Source organism: Leptonychotes weddellii, chromosome 7 (genome assembly GCF_054177405.1).
Source record: "Leptonychotes weddellii isolate Sample4059 chromosome 7, ASM5417740v2, whole genome shotgun sequence".
In the NCBI taxonomy this organism is placed as follows: Eukaryota; Metazoa; Chordata; class Mammalia; order Carnivora; family Phocidae; genus Leptonychotes; species Leptonychotes weddellii.
In genome coordinates this window covers 95,985,526-96,009,096 of record NC_138375.1, presented here as the reverse complement: position 1 = coordinate 96,009,096, position 23,571 = coordinate 95,985,526, and the positions used below count along the sequence as shown (strand labels likewise).

At 35.1% G+C, this 23,571-nt stretch overlaps 1 protein-coding gene across 14 annotated transcripts in view; it reads left to right on the top strand.

Moving 5' to 3' along the window:
• Positions 1 to 12,688, top strand: part of ERBIN (erbb2 interacting protein) — a 127,593-nt gene extending 114,905 nt beyond the window's left edge. For 3 of the 14 annotated variants that reach the window (XM_006732527.3, XM_081825670.1, XM_081825671.1), the window contains 6 exons: positions 2,795 to 2,938; positions 5,383 to 5,502; positions 7,879 to 8,088; positions 9,181 to 9,273; positions 9,751 to 9,825; positions 10,621 to 12,688. In XM_006732527.3, the coding sequence (XP_006732590.1) occupies positions 2,795 to 2,938; positions 5,383 to 5,502; positions 7,879 to 8,088; positions 9,181 to 9,273; positions 9,751 to 9,825; positions 10,621 to 10,728 (750 nt within the window). In that variant the 3' untranslated portion in view covers positions 10,729 to 12,688. The remainder of the gene's footprint in view (positions 1 to 2,794; positions 2,939 to 5,382; positions 5,503 to 7,878; positions 8,089 to 9,180; positions 9,274 to 9,750; positions 9,826 to 10,620) is intronic. The other 11 variants (XM_081825678.1, XM_081825680.1, XM_081825672.1 and 8 more) reach the window with 10 other exon arrangements.
• The last annotated feature ends 10,883 nt before the right edge of the window (positions 12,689 to 23,571 follow it).

Here is a 23,571-nt window from a genome sequence, read left to right as displayed (position 1 = left end):
GAACTTGGAAATTTCTTAAGCAGAGGAGTACCATAGCTGTTTTATAAATAAACTCCTGGAGATACTATGGAACTAGAATGAGAAAGGGCTATAGTTTTTTGGTTTTTTTTGTTTTTGAGGAGGAAGAGGCTGTATTTAAGTTGATTGAGTTACGAGGGTCTCTAGTGGTCCAGAAAATAAATGAGAAATGTACTGATGGAAGTGAGACAAAGGCAAGAATTCAAGAGACAGTTTTGAAACAGACTCTAGGATAGTTTACTTGTGATTAGAATATTCCTGTAATAAGTCTTTGAGGAAAAGGAATTAAGCTAGAGTGGTGCCTTGAGTAACTGGTTGTTGGGAATGCCAACAGAGAGAATGAAGAGCAGATTTGGATGAAGAGATGAGTTTGGTTATCATATTCTGTGTAGTTGACATCTCTCAGGTGGCTGTTCTCCCATTACTTTCCTGTCTGATGGAGAGGTACCTAGACTTGAGTAAATAGGAAGCAAGTAGCAGCTACCCCATTGTTCATTGTACCTCTCTGCTTTATATATTTAGAAATCGGCCATTCAGTTACTTCAAGAGTGCATGACAGTAGTTTCCCAGTTGTGCCCACTGGTAATTGAGAGGTGAGGAGTAGGCCAGTGAAACTAAGAAAAGCCTTGTGAGGACACAGAGCAACATGATTTAGAATACCAAACTTGAAAGCATTGGTTAAAAATGGTGGAGGGTGATGGAAAATCTGTTTGCTTCTCTGCAGTTCATTCTTTTCCTCCCCCAAACATAATTCTTAAGGCCTGGTAGACATTTGAAAATATTTCACAATGCCTTACCCACTTCTAGAGGTAAGTCCCCAAATCAAAAGTTGCTACTTTGCCCAGTGTAGTTGCTTAGCATTAATACAAAAATAGTAAGTTTTTGCAGCTTATTTGGTTTTTAAACCTTCTATTAATAACCCCTCCTTCCCTTCCCTGCAACAAACTGTACCTGGAACCCAAACATATAAATAGATCTCACCTCCTGCTCCTCAAGACTTATTTAATTAAACTAACAATTCTGGTAAGAAGCAGTCAACTAGAATATCATTAACATAACATGATAATATCCACATTCAGTTGCTACAGTACAACTCTTAGCATGTAATGAACAGCAGTGCCCAGGACATATTTCTTAATTGAGCTCTGCACAAATGTGTTGTGTTGTGACAGCGTGCAGTTTTATATAGATGTCTTTGCACAGGCCTGAATTAAAAACCGCGCCTGTTCTGAGCTTTAGCCTTCTTAGTCAGTGACATATTTACAGAAACTTTATATATGTTCAAAGATGACAGAAAAAGCTTTGTTCCAGGATCTATATATAATTAAAAAGGATCATTTGGACCACTCAAGTTAAGAACATGTTAAAACTATGTGTAACACATCAGTGTGTGTTGTTTATGTTTCTGTCTATGTGTGATTGTGTGTATAGTTTCTTTATTTTTACATTATAATCAAATGTTTATGGAACCTCTGAATTGTCTCTGCCAAATCCTAATTGTTTGTGAAATGGTCTGGGAAAGTATAGGCCTGGCCTGTTAAGTTTAGCTTTTTCTTTAGTCATTACTTTGGAATCCACAAAAAAACTAAAAGTATTCGTTGTAATTTTATAGATCCCTTTCATTCTGGAATGGCACATTAAGATTTCTTGGTATTAGAGATCAACTTCATAATTTGGAGAGGGCATATATATTCCTTAGGAATAATACAGAAATGCTTGTTATGACATTTCTATATTTCTTGATAACAAGCCATGCTCAAAATGTGGTTGCTCTCAGTTTGACCATAAGACCCTCAATATTCAGGGACATGACAAGAAGCATCCACATAAAAGCATGTAACAGCTCTGGGAATTAATAAGCAGGAACAACAAAAATCAGGCATTGTGTTTATTGAGGTACATTTTTCAGGCAGTTCTGGGATTAGTGATAAGAGATTCATCAGTGTAAGCATTCCATCAGTGGTTCTTCAAGTTTAAGCAGCAAATGCCACTACTAACTCCTAAAATATAATCTTAAGTATCTATCTATTTGAATGGGAGAATTTTTTTTACAAGTACATTGTCTAACTTTTTTCCCCTGGTAACTGTAGAGCAGTGGGAGCTTTTTAAGTGTTATATCCTAAAACTTTGTGTATATGTTAACTTTTTTTAATGTAAGACATGTTTCTAAATGTAGAAGGTAATTTTTTTTTAGAAATTACAGTGGCCAAGAGCCAGGTGTGTTTTGCAGATTTATTTTGTGGTATGTATGTATGTATGTATGTATGTTTAAACTCTCCATTTATTTAATAATAATATAGAATTGATTTCTGTAAAATGAAGCAGACTCTAGAAATCCGTTTTGACTTAGAAATAACTGGTTGTCGGTAAAATTTATCTTTATAGAGAAAATAGCTTGTGTTCCATATATAACTACATATGTACACATACATCTAGGGATGGCATCAGTTCCCCTTTTCTGACGAACTTCTAGTAAGATGTATTAGGAGTAAAGGAAATGATAGCATTATAAAAGCCACTGTATGTTTGTACTTTCTTCTTTAGTGTTTAAACATGTGAATGGTTGGATTTACATGTACTTCATGTGTATATGTGTATGTTGTCATGTAAATATATGGTAAATAGTGCCAGTCTCTTGCAGTGGCACTGAAAATTTGATGCATGATATTCCTGAGTGGTATTGGGGTTACTTATAAATATGTCTTTGTACATAACATGTCTTGTGAATTTTGCATGCTACACTAATCTCTGTTAAATCTATCCCCTCTTTATTCAGAGCATGCTGTCAAGGTCCTTTAATTCCAATTTTACTGCTGTAAGCAACTTTCACTATGGCAGCTCTAGGGATCTGCATGGCAGCCAAGGCAGCCTTGCCTTGAGTGTTGCAGACGGAAGAGGTTCTGGTGGGCACATTTTTCGAGTGAGTACCTGCAGTAGACCAGTACTTTCAGTACACAGAAGAAGAAAAAAACCCCACATTTTAGTGTTTTCACATTTCTAGAAAATAAGTTTTTATGGTGGGTTAGATATCTTGATTACCTTCTAGTTCTTCCATGGCTTAGTTCTAAAACTCCCTGCAAAGTTGATTTAGTATTTATCTCTTAAGTTTCTTTGGCTATAAGCTAAGGATGTAGTATATTCTTGTTTATGTAAATAGGGATGAGTGATTGAAATAACTGAGTGGTTTTTTAAAAATTATTATGCTTTGTGGTGTTTTCTCTTAATAAAATTAGCTAGTCTCCATAACTCAAGGTTTTAAGCCTATGCTATACATAGTACCCAGAAGTGTTGTGGGGAAGAATAATTTTTAGTTTACTGATTGAGAATTGGCAAATGAGAAGCACTACCTGGAAGTAAGTTTAATCACAATTCACTGAATATGAGTAAGGCTGGAGAAATTGTAATAAGTACCAATGAAAAGGCAAAACCCAAATCCTTTCTTATACATGTTTTAGCATAGTCATTAATGATGAAGAAGGAAGGTTTATTCTCTTAATGAAAGTTAAGGGTAGGCGGTAAGAATGGCAGAGAAGGAGAAAGAACAGAACAACTCTGGTATGGCTCTATTTTAAGATTTTTCTCTTCATAACAACTTAAGGTGTTAGCATGGCCTCTAAATAAATATTTATTTCTCCCCCTTCCCTTCCATTCTGAAAAGATACTTCTTCTCTTACAACATTATTTTGTCTCCTCCCCGTAGTTTTATTTCCATATTGACTCTGCTTACTTCTGGATCCTTGCCTTTTCCTAAGGGTCCTCATCACCACCCCCTTTTTAATACACTGCTGGCTTTGCATTGTTGTGTTCTAGGACAAGAGTGGTTTCCTGGATTCACTTTGCTGTGGCTGGACCTCACCTTTCTTGCTCTGCCCTCTGTTTCTATGTTAGAGTCATAGCAATTGTTTTGTAATTTATCACTGAAATGGGAAGAGAAGAGTGATAGCTATTAAGCCCTGCATTTCTGGTACTCATTCCAACTGAAACCACAGAGTGAAGACCAGGGGCTTTTATTAACTTAGGAATAATCTTTATTGTCATCTGGAACGATTGTCTTTCCATTTCTTAAACAGTAATATTTTTTGCTTATTATTCTTAAACTCAGAGCCTTTGAGTTTGTTGCATTTTGCTTTTTCATTCATAACATACTTGTTCTTGTTCTTTTAAAGACTAAATAGTTACACATTCAGACTTGAATTTAAACTTCAAACTATGACCTAAGTTGATTACTATGCGTTCCAAAAGCACATCTCAAAAATGGGGAAGGAAGGCAAAATACTCATTGCATAAATTCATAAAATCAGATCAAACCAAATCTAAAAATGCTAATCAGTGCTTCGAACCAGCAACTAACTGCACATGATAGCTCTGTTGAAAATAAAGTTTCTAAGGTTAAATCACAAGCCCTTAGACTTATGTGTATCTTGTGGTATACCATAATGAAGTAGATTTCAGATTATTTTTCAAAATGATGTAGTATACATAGCTGTGTTGCTAGCCACATATTATTTTGAAAGTAACAATAGTGCTATTTATCACAGTCCCTTTAGTTTTCAGAAATATAGCTAAGTGTGTTTAGAACTAAATTAAAATGAAAAGTATGGGCATCTTGCTTCCTAGCATATTATAAAAAATATTCAGAGACAATGAGCTACTGAATTTGTTTTTTCTCTAAAGCTATCAATGAAGTAGACTATAAGGATATTATTGACATACAAAAATCTGAACTCTAGTTAATTTTAAAAGCAAATTGAAAACCAGACCATTGGTTTTAAAAAATACTGAGCTGTCCAATACTAGTATGATAGAATAAGCTAAACTGAATTTTATAAGGTTGTGTATTTATTGGTACTGCCCATCATTAATAAAATCCCAGGCGGCACTGTGCTGTTAATAGCAGTTATTATTTTTTTTTACAAAAACAAAAAACTTCTTTGTAGTACTCAACAGGAGTAAATTTTAGTTGCTCTTAAAATTTGGGACTTTTAACTTAGTTCATTAATAACTAAATTGTTCACAGTGTTAAAAGCTAGGTATTACTGTAAATAAAACTAAAAACATTATGAAGTGTATATTAAAGGTACTAATATTTTTCCTGTTTTATTGAGATATCACATGGTGTTAGTCCAAAGTGTACATCATAATAATTTGACACACACACATAGTGAAATGATTACCGCAACAAGTTTAATGTCAATCATAAAGGTACTAATGTTGATGGCAGTTGCGATCATGTTTGACCTGGTTCTTCATCTTTCCACTACCTAGTAATATTTTTTCCAATCTCCTTTCAAGTGTCATCATCATTTTGGTTTCACATTTGAAAGAGCATTATTTGTTTACTTTTTATTTTCCCCTCATTTGAAGCATCCCCAGACATCCTGTCCAGGAGATCCTTGTCAAGATGATATATTCATTTCAGGACAGCCGAACTACTCGTCAGCTACACTTAGTCACAAAGATGTTCCTCCAGACAGCTTGATGAAAGTAGGTGTTCAGGAAATAAATGAAGACATCTCTTTGAACTTGTTTTACAGCTTTTGAACTGGAAATAACATATGCTTTAACACCGAAAATAATTTTTTGAGGACTTTTCCTTCTTGATTAGAAAAGATTGTTAAAAAACTAATTGGGAATTATGAAATAGATTTTTACTCTATTATTTCTTAGTTTAGTCAATGATTTTTTTCCACCGTGGAAAATGATTTTATTGTTATTTTTGGATTTCTCTACTATCATCTACTTATTGTATTGTTTGAATCAGAGGCTTTTTAGCATCCTGATAGTAAATCTTTTGGAGAATTAAAGATGAAACTGTCTTAAATTCTTCATTTGAGGATGTTTTTACTGTTATTAAAGGCATTTTAAAATACTTTAAATGTAATTAGAAATAACCTTGAAAGACTTCTGTATGTGGTAGAATAGATGATGATTGTATTCTTACTACTTTTGTAACTAAAGCATCACTTAGAGAGTTTACTTTTCTGTCACCAATACCAGATAGATAATTCTTTTCTTTAATATTCTCTCTCAGCTGTTCTTTCAACTAACGCCAATTCCATATTCCTAGTATAACCAGATACAATTTTGAAGCATACTTAATGTATTCTATAAAAACTTCTACACTGTTCTTGAGAGTAGGAACCCAGCCATATAACATAAATTCATACATAACTATTTATTTTATCCCTTTTTTTCTTTTAATTGAGCTATGTTATTCGGTTTCTTTTTCTTTTTAATATCCATTTTTGTAGTTTAGGTTATTGGGTTGTTTCATACTTGTATTCTCCTGAGCCATCTGCTAATGATAGCTTAATATATTCTATGGGTATGTTTAACACTGATGTAAAATGTCAGGCACAACTAAGAATCTAGGTATCAGGCAGTCTTAGCATGGGTCAGAAGTAATTACTGTTTGGAAAATTTTCCCCAGGAGAAAGGTATTGAATCTGCACATAGGAATAAATGATACAAGCTTGGAGAAAGCGAGTGTAGTCCACAGAGTTGTGCATAAGTAATAAAGTGACAACACAACCACTTAAAGGCTCCTGGCAGATTAATGACTTCAAATCTACAAAATTCAAGTAGTAAACAACCACGATTTTATTAAAAAAAGATACAGAGATAATGGAGTACCTCATTCGCTTTTTCTCCAACCAATGTAAGATTTGTCATAGAGTGATAGCATCTTTGTGCCCTGTTAGAAAACACCTGTTGGAAACTTTAAGTTCCCAAAGTTCAGAATTAACCAAGTTCTGAAGTATAACACAGTAAAAAAGATAACTTTTTTTAAAATAAAAATCTTCACCAAAGCCAGACTTTGTTTCTTTCAGCAAGGTTGATGTAACAAGAATGTAGTTCTGAAACAATTACCATAATCTTTTCCCAAACTTTTCTACTTTGGAATAATTTTAGGAGAATGGGGCTCAATATTTCTCTCACAGTTTTTCTATAATTCACTTGTGAATAAGATCACCTCTTTATTAATAATAAATAATGAAGTTTTAAATGATTGAACAGCTGGAAAGTATTTCTCCTTCTATACAGCAATCTCTCTATATGCACATACTTATAATACGAATGTAAACTTATTTTTCAGATAGTTTCATCATACTAACATAACACATTATTAGCTGCATTTACACAAAGGTGATTTTAAGTCTAAAATTCAGATTCAGTCTAAACGATGAGAAGCATTAAAACAAGGATAGATCTTTAACAACAAAATAATTATCTCAGATTTTTTGTGTAACTTGCAAAAAGTAAAATAGAATGTCAAGGTTTAATTTTTGTGGTTACTGTTTTATGGAACTAACATTTAAGGAGTTTAAAAGTTGCTAACTGCTACACACACACGAGGAATAAGTTAGTTTTCTACTGTATAGATGCCTTGACTTGTTAATTCTAGAAAGAAAGAAAAGTAGAAAATACAGTCAGATTAGGACACAGAAATTGCAACTTTTGTTCAGAAGAAAATATGAACAAATACATCTTCTACCCTTTTAATGGGCTTAAATTTTAAAATTTTGACATAATCACCATTTTAACATTTGGTTACTGTAAGAAAGATAGGTCCATGCATATTGAACAGAAAAGCAGATAATTTTAAATGTAGATAGGATTTCCTTTCATTTCAAACCTTTAAAGAGTGAGAATCTATCTGCAAGCATTCAGGCAAGTTTAGAATTAATAGCTTTTTTCTTTTAAAACTGTAAAATTAGAAAAAATAGTATAAGTGGCTTGATATTGTGTGATTTAGAATGTTAAACTCTAGTGCTTTTGTAATGCTCCAAGAAGAAAATCCAAATATTTGTAATGAGACATTATTGTTGGTCATTTTAAGACACTTCGTGTTTTTCTTAGATGCCTTTGATTAATGGACAGATGGGCCAGCCTCTCAGGCCTCAGGCAAATTATAGTCAAATACATCACCCCCTTCCTCAGGCTTCTGTGGCAAGGCATCCCTCTAGAGAACAACTAATTGATTACTTGATGCTGAAGGTGGCCCACCAGCCTCCATATACACAGCCCCATTGTCCTCCTAGACAAGGCCATGAACTGGCAAGGCAAGAGGTAAGAATAATCAAGAATATTTGAAATATGAAACTAAGCTCTTAATGTACTTTATAGGTTATTTAACTATTAGCAATAAATCCATATAGAATTTTAACATAGTTTTTACCAATTTGTTGAAAGGTTTGGTTTCATGTTATAAGTTTATAGGATGTCAAACTTAATGGTTAACTTGACTCTGTGATCCCCTATGTTCTGATTAATTGACATAGGATTCAGTGTTTCAGAGGTGATTTTTTTTTTTTTCCCCTAAGGTGGTTGTTTATACAAAACCATTCGATGATATTCCAGTAATTAGACCTTCTTCAGGAATATGAATAGTAGACCATGAAACTTGACTGGCATGTTATGGTTTACTATTGTTATTTGACACTGAGAGTTTGAAATTTGACTAGAGTCTCCAAACTACTTCGAGAATTAAATCTTACAAAGTACTTAAAAAGTAACTAATCATTCATTTACATATTTTGATAGCTTATTGATAAAATGATATTGTTAGAAACTTAGGCAGAGAACATGTGCCTTATTCGTTTTGGTTTAGTCTCTGGGGAAAGGGAGTATTTTATAACAAGTTTAGTTCTTGATCTTTTTTTGTAGTGTGGTTATAAAAAATATTATCAATTGATCATCAGTCCCAGTGTCTTGCAAGCATATAAACAGGTTCAAGAAATGAGGAGTTGATATCCAACAACCACCCAGGGATTTTTAAATATCTTAGGAAACACCCAAAAAACGGACATACTATGTAATTTAGATGTTTTACAAATGGAAACTGATAATAAGCTGATAATAACTGTGTGTGCTCAATATCATTAAAATCCATCATATCTAAAAAAAAAAAAAATAAGATCAATAGTAATCAGTTGCCTATCCTTATAAAATAACAGGAGATTAACTTAGGAGCTATGCTTTATAATCCCAGCTGTGCCTTTAACTCACTAACTTATTAACATGATATTCCATGTTATAATTTCCCTTCATCTGCCCGAATATTTATTTTAGATGAATCTTTACATATTTTACCAATAGTTAAATACTGTGTTGTAGCTTTTTCTGAGATGTTAGTAATAGTTTATTTTCATATTAATTCAGATGCGAGTGAGAGTTGAAAAGGATCCAGAACTTGGATTTAGCATATCAGGAGGTGTTGGCGGCAGAGGAAATCCATTCAGACCTGAAGACGATGTGAGTTTGTCTATTTGTCCTTGAGATACCCATAAGGTTTATTCACTACTTAATGCCTCCTGTACATAAGTAAAAATCTAACAGATACTTACATAAATCTAGACAGATACCATCTTTTTTATTTCTCTCTGTATTGTTCAGCTTTTTGTTTTGAAATGTGATCACTTCAAATTAATTGTTTGAGGAAAACAAATTAAACCCCCTGTTTTAAATGTTCATCACACTGTGAAGTGATTTTTAAATTTGGTTATTACATTTCTGCCCATCTGTACTTTAAGAGAAGTTACTATACTCAAGTCAGAATTACCAGCACCAAAAATAACAAGGGGTTGTAACAATATTCAGAGAAAACAGGGAGAAAACTTGTACTGTGATTCAAATATTTACATACTGTCCAAGAAAAATTGTTCCTTGTTACTCTCTCATTGATGCATACTGTTTTCCATTAAGTGTTTATCTTTTTTGTTGTTATTAAAGGGTATATTTGTAACAAGGGTACAGCCTGAAGGACCAGCATCAAAATTATTACAACCAGGTGATAAAATTATTCAGGTAACTAAGATACATCTTTTTATTATTTTCTTAATTTTTCATTTTATAAGATCTGCTTTCTCATCAAGAAATTAAATGCCAAATTTTGAAAATAATCATTTTGTGAAGTTTATCATTAAATATTTGTGGATGAAAATAGTGGCATTTCTTATAGGCCACTCTCTTAGTATTTTCATAGTTTATGATATTTCTTCCTAAAACCTTGGAAAATCATGGGTATTTTTGAATACATGTTAGATATATCTTAGCATTTTGTTTAAGTTCAGGAATGTTAACTTCTTTAAAATAAGATGGTGAAAGAATCTATTTGTTATAAGAATTAAAGAATTTAATTCACGTGAAGCACTTAGAACTATGTTTGGTATATAGTAAAACCTCAGTAAATGTTAAGCCTAAATTATAAGAAATGTAGTGTTTATCTGCTGGCCCAAGGCAATAGGAAGAGTAAGCCTTGCCCTCTGCTATCCTTGCATGTTGGTGCCCTCATTTACACGTTAGCACATACACATAACACCATGCCTGGCACTGTGTCTTAGCCAGGTGCTTTCTAACATTGGGTTGCTACATAAGAATCATCTGAAAATGTAGACAAGGTACAGGTTCCTGGGTCACACCTTCAGAGATTTTAATTTCATAGATGTGGGGTAAGGCCCAGGAATCTACATGTTTTAAATTGCCAGAATGATTCTTATTTTCTGCCAGGTTTGTGCACTATCAGCAGAAATTTAAATGTACAGATGCAAATAAATTATTATGAAATGTTTTTCTTAAAGACATTTTTCTTTTTTCTTCTAGGCTAATGGCTACAGTTTTATCAATATTGAACATGGACAAGCAGTGTCCTTGCTAAAAACTTTCCAGAACACAGTAGAACTCATCATTGTACGAGAGGTTTCCTCTTAAGAATTGTGGACAAAAAAAGGGGGAAGGCAGCAAGATTTATTGGAAGATATTTGCAGGGGAAATTAATATTTTGACTATTTTTATATGTAAAGATGAACTCAAAAAATTATGTTCAAGTTTGTACATTAATGAAATAATGGAACTTGTGGTTAGAGGGAAAGAACCACTGTACAGTATATAGGGGAGACTGTTGAATTCATACCATATAAAAGTTCTTGTTAGGTTTTTAAACATAGCAATCAAGGCTGCAAAAACAAACATACGTTGTTTTTGTATAGATTGTAGGTTTATTTTTGGATTTCATACACATGACTGAACTCTGTGCAAGGCTCTAGTTAGCCTTGATTGTAGCCCAGAGACAGATGGCAGAGCTTTCTGTCTCATAGCTTTTGTGCCCTTATTTTTATTCAACTCGTATTAATGTTTTTCTGCTGAAACTACTTTTTTTTAATGTGGGCAAGAGATTTGAAGTGTTGGTTTTTGCTATGTGCATATTGAATTGAAGAGTGAGTAGGTGAAGGTGGTGCTGGTGGGTTCACTTTCCAAGGCCAGATTAAAACAGTTAATTCCTATAAAAATCTGGAAGCAAAGATTGAAAAAACAGCTGTTAAATGTTTTTATTAATAAAATAATGCAATAAAAATGTAATGTCTTTTTAAAGAAATAAAGACGATAATTGCATTTTATGAGCTCTACAGGATCTGTTCTTGTCATAGCCATTGACAGTACATTTGCTACTGGTGATTCAATTTTTAATTTTTTAGTCACAGGAAATTTTTAACTCTTCTGTAGATGCATGTCCATGCATTTTTTTGTGATATGGAAATCTCTTGATTTTTTGCAAATGGTGGTCCTTGCAATCTGTTTTATAATTAGTATTCCATTTTAATCTTAATTTATAATTTTTATTTTAAGCAGCAAATGAAACTAAAATGGCCAGTTTTAAAAGATTGTGTTGCTGTAACACAAAGTGTAAGCAGATTTAGGAAAGCCTCTTGATTTTGTTTGGTCTCACATTGCCTTGGTAAAGTAAAAGGAAATATAGTACGCATGGAGCTAGGAAACCAAAGCAAGTTTGTGAAATTGGCACAGTGATAGAGAATTGCTGTGGAGAGTTGTAGAGCAAAGGGATGGGTCCTTGAGGCCTACCAGTGTGTCAAGGTATTCAAATAAAGGGCTGTTCCTACAGGTAACATTAAATGTGAACTCGACACTTCAGAGTCTTTAAAGGGTTTCTAAGCGTATCAGTGTAATAGAATAGTGTTTTACCACCAGCTGCCTTTGTTCCTCGTTAGTGTAACAAATATTTCATAGATGTTTATTAATTTGTTCATCCAAACCATTAATTTTGTTTCTATTCTGTCGTTGTAATTCAATAAAATTTGAGTAACATGCAATGGTAAGAATTAATGCATGGTTATTTGGACCAGAAAAAAGTGCCACAGAAGACCAATAACTGTTTTTAGTTGAGGCTAGTCTGGAGCCTTTCATTAGAGCAATATTCAGTTATTGCAATTCATTTTTAATTACTAAGAAATATAATTTTGGAATTTTTAATCTGTTATGCTTTGTTCTTCAACCTTGTTTTAATTAAGACTTTTATAGGACTAGCAAAAACAGCAATTTACATTATTTTTGCAAAAGGAGTTGAACTTGTTCCTTTCTTGCTAGTCAGAGTAAATAGGCAGTAATTTTCAAAAGATGTGAACTCAAATATTGCACTTCTTTCAAGATGTTATCATTTGGTTATTGTACTGTATAGTTTTAATAATATTGATTGAAACCCTTTAACAACTCTTTGTAAATTTTAACTCATTTTAGTTGTTTTTCAGTACTATTTACATAGGAATTGATTTTTATGGATATAGTAGAAGAAATGTGATGTATTTTGATAAAATTCATTTACTGTATGTGTGTTGTAATCTCTAAAAAAAAAACAATGACAAACAGCTTAAGACAAGCCTCGGTGTTCCCTTTATTCATAGTTTATTTTAAAATACTAATTTTGGCACATCCTTTTTTTATTTCAGTCAATTTTTCAGTCACATTCTACTTTTAATAAGGAATACATAAAATAGATATAATTGTGACATTTTCAACTACTTTATCTTGCATCAGATACACAGATAATTTTGGAAAAGGAAAATAGCCACAAAAAACGATTGATTAGTGATCAAACCTTAAGTTAATTGTCTGCATATTATATTGATATATTACAAGTGCAGCAAGTATTACATGCACTAGTATTTTATTCTCCTCTAGTTAGTTAAAAAAAATTTTTTTAATGTTCTTATAACACATATAGTTGAGTAAGAAAGTTAGTTACCAAGGAAGAGTAATGTGATTATATAACAAAAAATTAATAGCAAAACAGTTTTGCACTTAAATAGCCATAATTTTCTTCTAAAATATTGGAAAATTAAAATGAAGTAAGAACTCTTTGTTAGAATTTTTGCTTTGGTTGGTAATGATAAGGTTTCGAAATTTGAATAGAAGATTAAATCTTCCGAGGAAATGAAGAAGACATTTTTAGTTTACATATTGTTGAGTAATTTGTAGTCAAGGCCCATACCCATAACTGACATTATTTAAATATTATGTAGCAAACCATCACAACCAAAACTCTCTCATTTTTAGTGATAGTGTTTAAAATTGACCACCCTAAAATTTTAAACTGTTAAAAATTATATGTTCAGAATAATTTATTCTGTACAGAATTCTTTACATAAACTGACATGCTGATTCATGAGGGAATCAGTATCTAAATCCGTAAAATTCTAAAATTTCTTACATATTATGTATTTTTTCTGAACTCTTTGGACTTGCAGTTGTGTATATACTTGAAAAAAAAATTTTTTTAAGTATTTTTAAGTAATCTCTACACCCAACGTGGGGCTCAAACTTACAGTCCCAAGATCAAGAGTTCCATGCTCCCCTGACAGAGCCAACCAGGAGCCCCTGAAAAATTCTTTAAATACTTACATTGGCATAAACAGAACTAAACTTTTAAGTATTAACTTGCTGTGCTTAAAAGGAAATCCTATTAGCAGCTATGTAATATTTTTATCAGCATTTGTAAAACATTCCAAATTTTTGTCCTTATTTAGAATGCTTGAAGTAACACAGTGAATAGGTGATAAACTTACGCTGTTTAAAGTTATGTGATTTATTTTATGAAATTCAGGGTGAGAAATTTGTCATAGATACACAATAAATTTTTTGGCACTTTAAACCCTTGTATTTCTGGGTATGGAGGAAGTGTAGTTTGCCTTAAATTACTGTTTTATACTTCTAAAGGAAGCCATTGGAATGGGAAATGTTTTCCAGTTAGTTCAAGACTGGTGAGAAATCTATTTCAAAGGCTATTTTTTTCATTCCTTCTGTTGAAATTCTTATTAGCTTATTTTTTTGGTTTAATGTATAGTAAATAGATTTCTTACGAAATAAACTGAAATCAGAATAATTTTTTTTTTAAAGATTTTATTTATTTATTTGACAGAGAGAGACACAGCAAGAGAGGGAACACAAGCAGGGGGAGTGGGAGAGGGAGAAGCAGGCTCCCCACCGAGCAGGAAGCCTGATGCGGGGCTTGATCCCAGGACCTTGAGATCATGACCTGAGCCGAAGGCAGACCCTTAACAACTGAGCCACTCAGGCGCCCCTGAAATCAGAATAATTTTATATTTCATCAAAAACAATACACATAGTTGATGTACAAGGGAATAAAATACCTCTTGTCTTTTTTTTTTTTTTTTTAAGATTTTACTTATTTATTTGACAGAGACACAACGAGAGAGGGAACACAAGCAGGGGGAGTGGGAGAGGGAGAAGCAGGCTTCCTGCCGAGCAGGGAGCCTGATGTGGGGCTCGATCCCAGAACCCTGGGATCATGACCTGAGCTGAAGGCAGATGCTCGACGACTGAGCTACCCAGGTACCCCAATACCACTTGTCTTTTACAAGGTAATCTAGATTGTATGGGCAGCCTGCTCCAACTTTTAGGTATTTCCCTTGTTTCTTTCTTCCTTTCTTCCCTTTCTTTCCTTTCTTCCTGTCCTTTCTTTTTCTTCTCCATGCCCAAAGTAGTGCTCGAATTCATAACCCTGAGATCAAGAGTCTCATGCTCTACTGACTGAGCCAGCCATGTGCCCCTACCCATTTTTGCGGGGAGGAGGGTGAGGAGAGAGAGAATCTTTTTTTTTTTTTTAAGATTTTATTTATTTACTTGAGAGAGTGAGTGAGAGAAAGAGCACACGAACAGGGGGAGAGGGAGAGGGAGAAGCAGGCTCTCCCTGAGCAGGGAGCCCAACACAGGGCTTGATCCCAGGACCCTGGGATCATGACCCGAGCCAAAGGCAGACACTTAACTGAGTGAGCCACCCAAGTATCCCAAGAGAGAGAATTTTTTTTTTTTTTTAAGATTTTATTTATTTATTTGACAGAGAGAGACACAGCGAGAGAGGGAACACAAGCAGTGGGAGTGGGAGAGAGAGAAGCAGGCTTCCCGATGAGCAGGGAGCCCGATGCGGGGCTGGATCCCAGGACCCTGGGATCATGACCTGAGCTGAAGGCAGACGCTTAACGACTGAGCCACACAGGCAACCCCCAAGAGAGAGAATCTTAAGCAGACTCCACGCTCAGTGTGGAACCCAACACAGGGCTCAGTCTCACGACCCTGAGATCATAACCTGAGCGGAAATCAAGAGTCAGATGCTTAACCAAATGAGCCACCCAGGCGCCCCTACCTCTCCCCTTGTTTCCCAATAGAGAGTTCAGAAAAGGTTGTCTATTTTATACCTAAAGCTGCAGTTTCTCTGCAGGATTTTTAATCCCAGGGGATAGTCAGCATAGTCATTTACAATTTTGGAAAACCTAAAAGACAATGCTATCTTCTTTTTTTTTTTTTAGGAATATGCATTCATTCTCTTTGTGAAACAATTGCATTCTAAACTGAGAAAATCTTTTTTAGGAAAAACACCTCAGTAGAATCTTCTCAGCTTTTGTTTTAAAGAACAACTAAGTTACTCCTAAAACCTTTCTACAGGATTGTTAGGAAAAAGACTGGAAAAAGAATAATTCTGCTGATAATTTCCTTTTCATATAACAATTAGAGAAAATTATGATCTCCCTTGGGATTTCATGTGGCCCATCTAGCTTCTTAATCAGCCCTCAATCTAATTATAGGATGATATGAGAAGCTCACATATCACCAGTAAAGGAAGAACTCCATAGTGTAAAATTGTACCACCTTCCACCATGATTCAATAGAGCTATTTTTATTTTGCATGAAAACATGTTAAAGTCTTACACATATTTTTCCTGAATTGAAGTTCCTTAAATCTAATAAAAACAATTTTGTTCCTCTAAGGCAAGCTTTAGAAGGATCTCTTTTTTCTTTAATGTGTTTTTTTTTTTTTTTTCATTAGAGAAACTAAAGAAAACTAAACTAAGCATTGAAGAAAAATGCACAGAGCATGGATTTTTAGGGTGGATGATTTGGAAGGCTCCTCATCTTCATGAAAAGCAAAACCTAATACTCTGAGAACTAATGCTATCCCAGAATGGGTATTAAAACATCTTTCACATTTGGATCATCCTTCAAGAGCATTCAATTTCCCGAGAATAGGAGGAACCATGTGCAGGCTTAGCTGTCACAAAGTAAATTGTTCAAGATTGTACACTGGTGCATCCTTCAAGCTCCTCCCATCCACATCCCTAGAAGTGACAGAATAGATGATTATTTCATAATATGATAGGTAAAAGTATTGTTTAATCTCCACAGTTTGGAGAAATAAAAGTGCACTGGATAAATTTTAAGGAATTCTTTGAAATCCTAGGACAGATAGGGCCAAAGAATTCTACCATGAAAGGTGAATCTGGCTTCAGGGATGCTTCAAAAGTAGAGACAGAATGAAAGATCAAGAAGGAGTTGTAGATAACGCTGGGAGTACTGCATCATATGAGGTTGGTTATAATTACCACCTTTTTTATGCCAAGCACTATGCAGAAGATGATGTATGTGAGTGATTATATTAGAAGGGAAAACCAGTACAAGCCATTTTACCAGGCTTACCCAATGTCCTGTCCTTCCTTTGCCCATCATTAGGGAAAATAGTTTGCAGTAAGCAAGTAACATTCTCACACAAGTTCATATTAAGATGAGAACAATAGTTACTGAACATTTGAAGAAAAGCAACACCATGAAGAGAGTCACCAAACAGAAGTACCAATATTTGAAGAAATCATTATTTTGAAATGTTATCTTCTCAGGGAGAAAGAGATTATTGAATTTGCAAGATTAGCTGTTAGGGAAGCATTTAAATATCTTTATAATGGAAAGTAGAATTTGTTATAAATTCAGTAGTTGTGCTGAAGAATAGGAAGGATATCCTTAAGAGCAAATTTGCAAGCTCTTTAGATTAGGATTCCATAAAATGTAATGCAAATGAACTAAAAAATAGAAATGAGACATGAAAGAAAAGTCTTGTGTTCCAACATGGATCTAATAGGAGTTCAAAAGGAGAAAAGGGTATGGATACACAATGAAGTGAGGGAAATTTTTAAAAACCTTGAGGAGATGCCCTAGACCTGAAGCACAGCATAGGTCTTCAGACCAAATGGGTCCATTCGTGGCCAGACAAAAACTATAAACATGCACACCAGATATGTCTTCACAAAGTTTCAGATCAGATATAAAGAACATTTTTTAAAGTTTCAAAAAGAGTATCTTATATTCCAAAATGTGAAGGCAGTTACTTGCAAAGTGAACAAAATCACAACTTTAATGACCGACGTTGGATGCAGGGATATTTAAAGTTTTTCATGTCAGAGGGTAAAATAAAGACAGTTTCAGAAATTAAAGTTCTCAAAATTAATCTCCCACTGAGCCTCAACAAAAGAGAGGTATATATTTGAACCAATACCAGGGAATATATTGGAACAAAATGAGAAATCTCAAAAGTAGATTTGGGATCCAAGGAATAATAACCAGAATCAGATGTAGTGGAGCAAAAGTAGTGTAATTATGTTGATCATAAATAAGAATGTGGTTGTAAAATACTAGATGATCTCTACAAGTGAGAAGAGAATTCCACTTTTTCTAAAAGAAACTATACATATCGATTAAGTTCTTATAGTAAAATCTAAGTTGGAATTTATAGGGTGAAAATGATTATAAAAAGAACAGTGGTGGGGCGCCTGGGTGGCTCAGTCGTTAAGCGTCTGCCTTCGGCTCAGGTCATGATCCCAGGGTCCTGGGATTGAGCCCCACATTGGGCTCCCTGCTCTGCGGGAAGCCTGCTTCTCCCTCTCCCACTCCCCCTGCTTGTGTCCCCTCTCTCGCTATCTCTCTCTCTGTCAAATAAATAAATAAAATATTTAAAAAAACAAAAAACAAAAAAACAGTGTTTGGGCGCCTGAGTGGCTCAATTGGTTAAGCATCTGCCTTCGGCTCAGGTCAAGATCCTGGAGTCCTGGGATGGAGCCCCGCATTGGGCTCCTTGCTCAGCGGGGAGCCTGCTTCTCCCTCTGCCTCCCACTCTGCCTGCTTGTGTGCTCACTCACTGTCTCTGTCAAACAAATAAATAAAATATTTTTAAAAAGAATAGTGTTGGGGTTTTTTTTAAATATTTTATTTATTTATTTGACAGAGACACAGCGAGAGAGGGAACACAAGCAGGGGGAGTGGGAGAGGGAGAAGCAGGCCTCCCACTGAGCAAGGAGCCCGATGCGGGGCTCGATCCCAGGACCCTGGGATCATGACCTGAGCCGAAGGCAGTTGCTTAACGACTGAGCCACCCAGGCGCCCCTAGTGTTGGTATTTTTTAATAAATGCAACAGGCTACAGATTTTTTTTAATGTGATGTATATATATATATATATAGTGTGTGTGTGTGTGTGTGTGTGTGAATCCACTACATTTGATTCAGCCATTTTTCTGGTGATGAACACCTGTGATGTCTCTACTTCACCTCTCTGCTTTCATAAACACCACAGTGGTGAGTATGCTCATTTATGTCATTTTTTGAACCTCTGAAAATTTCTCTAAAATACATAGCTAGGAGTGCAATTGCCAAGTCACAGATACTATTAATTGCACAAAGCACTGCTGAAGTAATTCCCGGGAAGTCTGCACCAGTTTACACTTTCACTGGCTAGACAAATGAATCTCATTCCCCACATATTTGCAGACAGTTTTATGTGACTTTCCAACTTTTGCATGTTTAATGAATATAATGTATTTTGACATTGTTTTATTTTCCGTTCCTTTGATTACTGGTGTTTTTGACAAGTACATACACTTGTTAGCCAGTAAGGTTTACCATTCTGTAATTTTCCTATTCCCTTTCCCCATTTTTCTGATGTTTTCAAGACCAATTTGTAAGAGTTCCTTGTCTATTCCAGGTACTACTCTCCTATCGCTTTTTAGACATCACCAGTATCCTAGTTCACAGTCTGTTTACTTTTGTTTATGATATCCTTTGTTTAAAAAGAAAGTTTAGATAATCTATCATTTATGCTTCATTGTTCTTAAGTCTCCATATCTGAGTCAAAAAATGTTTTCCCACATTGACTTCTATTAACTAGATATATTTACTATTAATATTTCAATTTTAATCCCTCTAGAGTTCACCATTGTATATGGCACAAATCTGGAATGAAACTCCATGTTTTCTACACAAGGCTTAAGAAGTCTACTTTTTTCTATTGACCTGTAATGTGATGTTTATTATGTATCAAGTACCTATGCATCCATGCTTGAGTTTTCTATAGTGTTCTCTTGGCCTGTTTTTCTGTTCCTAGATGTCTTTTTTTTTTCATCAAATTTGAAAGTTTTATAATAAAACACCTATCATTCTCGATTATTCCATTAACATTTTTCTGTATTTGCTTTTATGTACTGTTACTTTTATACCTAAAAATGTATATCCATCTTAATCTCTTAAAGCAGCAATCCTCAAGCTCTGCCGCATTAGAGTCAGCAGGAGCCCTTGTCTGTCCGCACCCACAGGGCTCTTGATTGAAGCAGGTCTGTGCCCAAGAATTTCTATTTCTAGCCACGTTCCCAGGTGATGCTTGATGTTTATGGTCTAGAGATAACACTGAGAGAGAATCATTGTCTTACAGGATAAGTCTTGCTTCTTTACTCCTGTTTTCAAAACTGGCTTAGGTATATGCAGACTTTTATTTTTTCACATGCATTTCAGAGTAAGTTTATTGGCATCTAAGTCATTGGAAAAATGCACTGAGTTTTGTTCTTCATTCAATCCCTCTTTAATTCCAAAGGGTGGCCTTCATAGTTTCTCCATTTTAACAAGAGCCTCACACCAGATGTGATATCATAGTCTCTGTCATGTAGATCTTATTTGAACAGTAGGCATCTGTGAGAGTTAGTCACATTTCAGAGGAAATCCCGGGTTGACATTATTACTGTCAATAGCCTCTCTCCTGACACCTACATATGCACCTCTGCAGAGAAAGTCAACTTCTGCCTCCAGCCACTCCTCCTCCTGCATTCTGTTTCATTCATTGTCACTGTGGGTAGGACATAGGCTACCCAATTACCCCTCCCAAGCTGTCTTGAATTCCAGATCTACCAATTAGCTAGGACTGTTTGTATGAACTTAGGGAAGTTCTTTAACATTTCTGTGCTTTATTTCCCAGTCTGAGGAATAGGGATAGTAATAGTGACTAGTAAATAAGTTAATGGATGACAATAAACCCTCAAGTTATAAAAAAGTGTAGGTATAAAAAAAGAAAAATTCCCTTTCATAATATATTTTCATAGCTAGTATCAGAGAGGGAGGAATAATAAAATGGAGGAGATACAGAAATAGATATTTTGAGAGAACGATAGGCAGACAGACACCAGGCCTTGTCTAAAAGACTTGAATCAAGAAAGGTGTTCTGTTGACCTTGAAGGGGCAGTCATATTGTGAACTGCCTATGGAGAGAGGCAACCTCTAGGAGCTGAGGGCTTCAGTTCCCAACTGCAAGGAACTGAATTCTGCTAACAACCTAAATGAGCTTGGAAGAGGACCCCAAGCTCCAGAAAAGGATGCAGCCTAGGTGCATTGAGTGCAACCCGTGGGACCCTGAGCAGAGGTTCCAGCCAAGCCATGCCTGGACTCCTGACCTACAGGAACTTTGGGATAATATACATGTGTGGTTTTAAACTGCTAAGTTTGTAGTCACAGCAATAGAAATTGAATGCAACTAGCATATTCATTTTCTACTTTTGCTCCCCATGACTCCTCTAATTCTACCCAACAGAGCTGGACCAGGACCTATCCAAGAGCCTAAAACTTTGGCCTTGGCTTTGCGCCTACATTTCCAAAGGCCCTCTCCGAGACCCCACTCCCTTGGATCAGACCCTCTTGATTAATATTGGCCCTAGCGGGACTTGTTAGATCTTATAATAGGGAAAACACCCCAGTCCCTGCCATCAGACCTGGAAGCAACCAGAATGTCATCTTAAAAAGATGGATGACAAGCAGGACCTCTGATACCATGCAAAGGATTTTATTCTAAGGACAATAGTAAGTGACATAAATGATGGATTTGAACTTTAAAAAGATCACTGTGTTGTATGTACAATAGGGTAGCAGTGGCTGGCTTGGGGGGAAAAAAGCTTAGAATTAACACACGATTAAAAGGTTCTTGTAAAACCCAGAATAGAGATGACATTGGCACCAGCCAAGGTGCTGGAAAAGGACATTTAGGGAAGGGAATCTATAGATAGGACATACTTAAGAAGCGCTGGGGTAATAGGGTGCAGACGGGGCGAGGAGGCAGTTAAGGAGGAGGAATTGAGGGTTATTTCCAGGTTCTGGCTGTAGTTGGAAGACAGGTGGTGATGCCACTAATTGAGATGGGGAATAATAAATTCTGGTTTGCACTTGCTTTGTTTGGAGCATTTAGAAATGCCTACTTGGTACTCAGGGAAAAGTAATGGGAAAAAGAGAAAGATTCGGAAGCCTTCCGTTTAATGATAAATAAAAAAGTAAGTAGTCCATAAATAAAGTGATGATAACTGAATACAAGGAGACAGTCCTCATACCTTTTCTGAACTCTGAACTTTCTTATTCTTTGATATTTAAAACTTAGGCAACTTATAGTTTATAACTTAGAGTAACAACTTATTTATTCTCATATTGTCATGTGTATTATTTAATCTCATTTCTGAAACTATTGGAAACTCCTCGATGAAAGCATCTCTGATATCCACTCTGATGTAGTGGGTATGCAGTAAGTACTCCCCGTAATATAAAGGACCATTTGTTTTCCCACAATGGAATTTGACACTTTATCCACACATGAAAAGAGTCTGAGAGAGAGGGAAAGAGCAAGACAGAGAAAGAGAGAGAGGAGAGATCAAGAGGTCAGATATATAAGGGAAGTTTGTGTAGGGTCTGTTAGGCCATCGTAAGGATCACTTTGGTTTTTACTCTTAAGAGGGAGGGTATAAAAAGAAAGTGATAAATGCCATGAAGAGAAGTACAGGAGGAACATAGGAATTCACAGGAAGCCCCATGCTGACTTGCAGCATAATCAGCTTTGAAAACAAAAGGTTTGTTATGTACATACTAAAGCACTCAGCAGTTGAGTTCAATAAATATTTGTGGATGATGAATAAATTATGCATGTGCCGTTCAGATGGTGACATAGTATCATAAAATAGCAACATTTCACATTAGCAATATTTCCAGGCATGAACATACATTCATTGAAAAACTGGCATCAGCCAACTGTCAAAAGTGAATCCTAAATCGGCTGCTTGGCCCCATAGGAGGTTATAATGAAGCTGTTCATGGCTTTAAGAAAAAGTACTTAAGATGTCTTCTGACTGGCAAATCCTGAATGGCACGTCTTTAATTGATTGAAGTATTATCAGCACCGTATGCTAGAGCATTAGCTCCTGCTGTCAACAGTCAGACTTGCCTACTCTTTGCCAAAAATCCCATCTGCTCTCCACCCTCAGTTTCTTCACAACCCAACAGCATGTTCGTTATCTCTAGGAACAAAGACAAAAAACATTGCTATTTCAGTCATCTAAGTCATGGTTTAAAAATGAATTGGATTCAACGGGTTAAGTTTTTCAAGCATTATTTATCGATATATCAGGCAATCCTACAGATGTCAGGGTATAGAACATCAGCTTTTCTACCTCAATATTTTGTAATACATTCTTACTACTGTGTTAGGAAAATGGTACACAGCTGTACATAATCTTCCATTCCAAACATAATTATTTGCACTATAGCTTTGTATATACTACTACTAAGCTAAGAATTTGCTTTATCAAGCATTTATTATATTATGAAATATATTAGCAAAAACCAACTTACTGAAACTTTTAAAAAGAAGGAAGGCTTCTACTGGATTAGTACCTAGAAAAATCAAATGTTTGCTTATTTGTATTTGATAGTCTGTGGGCATTTTTAATTTTGGTCAATAACAAAAAAAATTTACTAAATTTTTCCATCACTCTGAAAATCCAGAAAAAAGCTTTCTATAACTGTAAGAAATAATCTGGATATTATTTAATTACAGACAATTTCTATAAGCCTATATTGTCTAGTTTGCATTAAACTCTGCTAAATATGAAAGAAACAGGGTACTGTGGTGCCTGGGTGGCTCAGTCATTAAGCATCTGCCTTCGGCTCAGGTCATGATCCCAGGGTCCTGGGATTGAGCCCTACCATCGGGCTCTCTGCTCAGCGGGAAGCCTGCTTCTCCCTCTCCCACTCCCCCTGCTTGTGCTCCCTCTCTCGCTGTGTCTCTCTCTGTCAAGAAAGAAAGAAAGAAAGAAAGAAAGAAAGAAAGAAAGAAAGAAAGAAAGAGA